This window comes from Sphaerodactylus townsendi, linkage group LG05 (assembly GCF_021028975.2).
Source record: "Sphaerodactylus townsendi isolate TG3544 linkage group LG05, MPM_Stown_v2.3, whole genome shotgun sequence".
NCBI lineage: Eukaryota > Metazoa > Chordata > Lepidosauria > Squamata > Sphaerodactylidae > Sphaerodactylus > Sphaerodactylus townsendi.
The window spans coordinates 47,837,964-47,841,474 of NC_059429.1; the positions used below are offsets into that span (position 1 = coordinate 47,837,964).

General features: G+C 93.7%; 1 protein-coding gene across 1 annotated transcript; it reads right to left on the minus strand.

Moving 5' to 3' along the window:
* Positions 1-636: 636 nt before the first annotated feature.
* Positions 637-3,273, minus strand: LOC125433339 (basic proline-rich protein-like; the record flags this gene model as incomplete). Its single annotated transcript, XM_048497843.1, has 2 exons — positions 637-1,131; positions 2,164-3,273. Coding segments are annotated over 2 exons (1,605 nt in total), but the record flags the coding sequence as incomplete, so codon positions are not given.
* Positions 3,274-3,511: the final 238 nt, after the last annotated feature.

Sequence of the window (3,511 nt, forward strand, 5' to 3'; positions counted from 1 at the left end):
GGGTGGGGGGGGGGGGGGGTGGGGGGGGGGGGGGGTGGGGGGGGGGGGGGGTGGGGGGGGGGGGGGGTGGGGGGGGGGGGGGGTGGGGGGGGGGGGGGGTGGGGGGGGGGGGGGGTGGGGGGGGGGGGGGGTGGGGGGGGGGGGGGGTGGGGGGGGGGGGGGGTGGGGGGGGGGGGGGGTGGGGGGGGGGGGGGGTGGGGGGGGGGGGGGGTGGGGGGGGGGGGGGGTGGGGGGGGGGGGGGGTGGGGGGGGGGGGGGGTGGGGGGGGGGGGGGGTGGGGGGGGGGGGGGGTGGGGGGGGGGGGGGGTGGGGGGGGGGGGGGGTGGGGGGGGGGGGGGGTGGGGGGGGGGGGGGGTGGGGGGGGGGGGGGGTGGGGGGGGGGGGGGGTGGGGGGGGGGGGGGGTGGGGGGGGGGGGGGGTGGGGGGGGGGGGGGGTGGGGGGGGGGGGGGGTGGGGGGGGGGGGGGGTGGGGGGGGGGGGGGGTGGGGGGGGGGGGGGGTGGGGGGGGGGGGGGGTGGGGGGGGGGGGGGGTGGGGGGGGGGGGGGGTGGGGGGGGGGGGGGGTGGGGGGGGGGGGGGGTGGGGGGGGGGGGGGGTGGGGGGGGGGGGGGGTGGGGGGGGGGGGGGGTGGGGGGGGGGGGGGGTGGGGGGGGGGGGGGGTGGGGGGGGGGGGGGGTGGGGGGGGGGGGGGGTGGGGGGGGGGGGGGGTGGGGGGGGGGGGGGGTGGGGGGGGGGGGGGGTGGGGGGGGGGGGGGGTGGGGGGGGGGGGGGGTGGGGGGGGGGGGGGGTGGGGGGGGGGGGGGGTGGGGGGGGGGGGGGGTGGGGGGGGGGGGGGGTGGGGGGGGGGGGGGGTGGGGGGGGGGGGGGGTGGGGGGGGGGGGGGGTGGGGGGGGGGGGGGGTGGGGGGGGGGGGGGGTGGGGGGGGGGGGGGGTGGGGGGGGGGGGGGGTGGGGGGGGGGGGGGGTGGGGGGGGGGGGGGGTGGGGGGGGGGGGGGGTGGGGGGGGGGGGGGGTGGGGGGGGGGGGGGGTGGGGGGGGGGGGGGGTGGGGGGGGGGGGGGGTGGGGGGGGGGGGGGGTGGGGGGGGGGGGGGGTGGGGGGGGGGGGGGGTGGGGGGGGGGGGGGGTGGGGGGGGGGGGGGGTGGGGGGGGGGGGGGGTGGGGGGGGGGGGGGGTGGGGGGGGGGGGGGGTGGGGGGGGGGGGGGGTGGGGGGGGGGGGGGGTGGGGGGGGGGGGGGGTGGGGGGGGGGGGGGGTGGGGGGGGGGGGGGGTGGGGGGGGGGGGGGGTGGGGGGGGGGGGGGGTGGGGGGGGGGGGGGGTGGGGGGGGGGGGGGGTGGGGGGGGGGGGGGGTGGGGGGGGGGGGGGGTGGGGGGGGGGGGGGGTGGGGGGGGGGGGGGGTGGGGGGGGGGGGGGGTGGGGGGGGGGGGGGGTGGGGGGGGGGGGGGGTGGGGGGGGGGGGGGGTGGGGGGGGGGGGGGGTGGGGGGGGGGGGGGGTGGGGGGGGGGGGGGGTGGGGGGGGGGGGGGGTGGGGGGGGGGGGGGGTGGGGGGGGGGGGGGGTGGGGGGGGGGGGGGGTGGGGGGGGGGGGGGGTGGGGGGGGGGGGGGGTGGGGGGGGGGGGGGGTGGGGGGGGGGGGGGGTGGGGGGGGGGGGGGGTGGGGGGGGGGGGGGGTGGGGGGGGGGGGGGGTGGGGGGGGGGGGGGGTGGGGGGGGGGGGGGGTGGGGGGGGGGGGGGGTGGGGGGGGGGGGGGGTGGGGGGGGGGGGGGGTGGGGGGGGGGGGGGGTGGGGGGGGGGGGGGGTGGGGGGGGGGGGGGGTGGGGGGGGGGGGGGGTGGGGGGGGGGGGGGGTGGGGGGGGGGGGGGGTGGGGGGGGGGGGGGGTGGGGGGGGGGGGGGGTGGGGGGGGGGGGGGGTGGGGGGGGGGGGGGGTGGGGGGGGGGGGGGGTGGGGGGGGGGGGGGGTGGGGGGGGGGGGGGGTGGGGGGGGGGGGGGGTGGGGGGGGGGGGGGGTGGGGGGGGGGGGGGGTGGGGGGGGGGGGGGGTGGGGGGGGGGGGGGGTGGGGGGGGGGGGGGGTGGGGGGGGGGGGGGGTGGGGGGGGGGGGGGGTGGGGGGGGGGGGGGGTGGGGGGGGGGGGGGGTGGGGGGGGGGGGGGGTGGGGGGGGGGGGGGGTGGGGGGGGGGGGGGGTGGGGGGGGGGGGGGGTGGGGGGGGGGGGGGGTGGGGGGGGGGGGGGGTGGGGGGGGGGGGGGGTGGGGGGGGGGGGGGGTGGGGGGGGGGGGGGGTGGGGGGGGGGGGGGGTGGGGGGGGGGGGGGGTGGGGGGGGGGGGGGGTGGGGGGGGGGGGGGGTGGGGGGGGGGGGGGGTGGGGGGGGGGGGGGGTGGGGGGGGGGGGGGGTGGGGGGGGGGGGGGGTGGGGGGGGGGGGGGGTGGGGGGGGGGGGGGGTGGGGGGGGGGGGGGGTGGGGGGGGGGGGGGGTGGGGGGGGGGGGGGGTGGGGGGGGGGGGGGGTGGGGGGGGGGGGGGGTGGGGGGGGGGGGGGGTGGGGGGGGGGGGGGGTGGGGGGGGGGGGGGGTGGGGGGGGGGGGGGGTGGGGGGGGGGGGGGGTGGGGGGGGGGGGGGGTGGGGGGGGGGGGGGGTGGGGGGGGGGGGGGGTGGGGGGGGGGGGGGGTGGGGGGGGGGGGGGGTGGGGGGGGGGGGGGGTGGGGGGGGGGGGGGGTGGGGGGGGGGGGGGGTGGGGGGGGGGGGGGGTGGGGGGGGGGGGGGGTGGGGGGGGGGGGGGGTGGGGGGGGGGGGGGGTGGGGGGGGGGGGGGGTGGGGGGGGGGGGGGGTGGGGGGGGGGGGGGGTGGGGGGGGGGGGGGGTGGGGGGGGGGGGGGGTGGGGGGGGGGGGGGGTGGGGGGGGGGGGGGGTGGGGGGGGGGGGGGGTGGGGGGGGGGGGGGGTGGGGGGGGGGGGGGGTGGGGGGGGGGGGGGGTGGGGGGGGGGGGGGGTGGGGGGGGGGGGGGGTGGGGGGGGGGGGGGGTGGGGGGGGGGGGGGGTGGGGGGGGGGGGGGGTGGGGGGGGGGGGGGGTGGGGGGGGGGGGGGGTGGGGGGGGGGGGGGGTGGGGGGGGGGGGGGGTGGGGGGGGGGGGGGGTGGGGGGGGGGGGGGGTGGGGGGGGGGGGGGGTGGGGGGGGGGGGGGGTGGGGGGGGGGGGGGGTGGGGGGGGGGGGGGGTGGGGGGGGGGGGGGGTGGGGGGGGGGGGGGGTGGGGGGGGGGGGGGGTGGGGGGGGGGGGGGGTGGGGGGGGGGGGGGGTGGGGGGGGGGGGGGGTGGGGGGGGGGGGGGGTGGGGGGGGGGGGGGGTGGGGGGGGGGGGGGGTGGGGGGGGGGGGGGGTGGGGGGGGGGGGGGGTGGGGGGGGGGGGGGGTGGGGGGGGGGGGGGGTGGGGGGGGGGGGGGGTGGGGGGGGGGGGGGGTGGGGGGGGGGGGGGGTGGGGGGGGGGGGGGGTGGGGGGGGGGGGGGGTGGGGGGGGGGGGGGGTGGG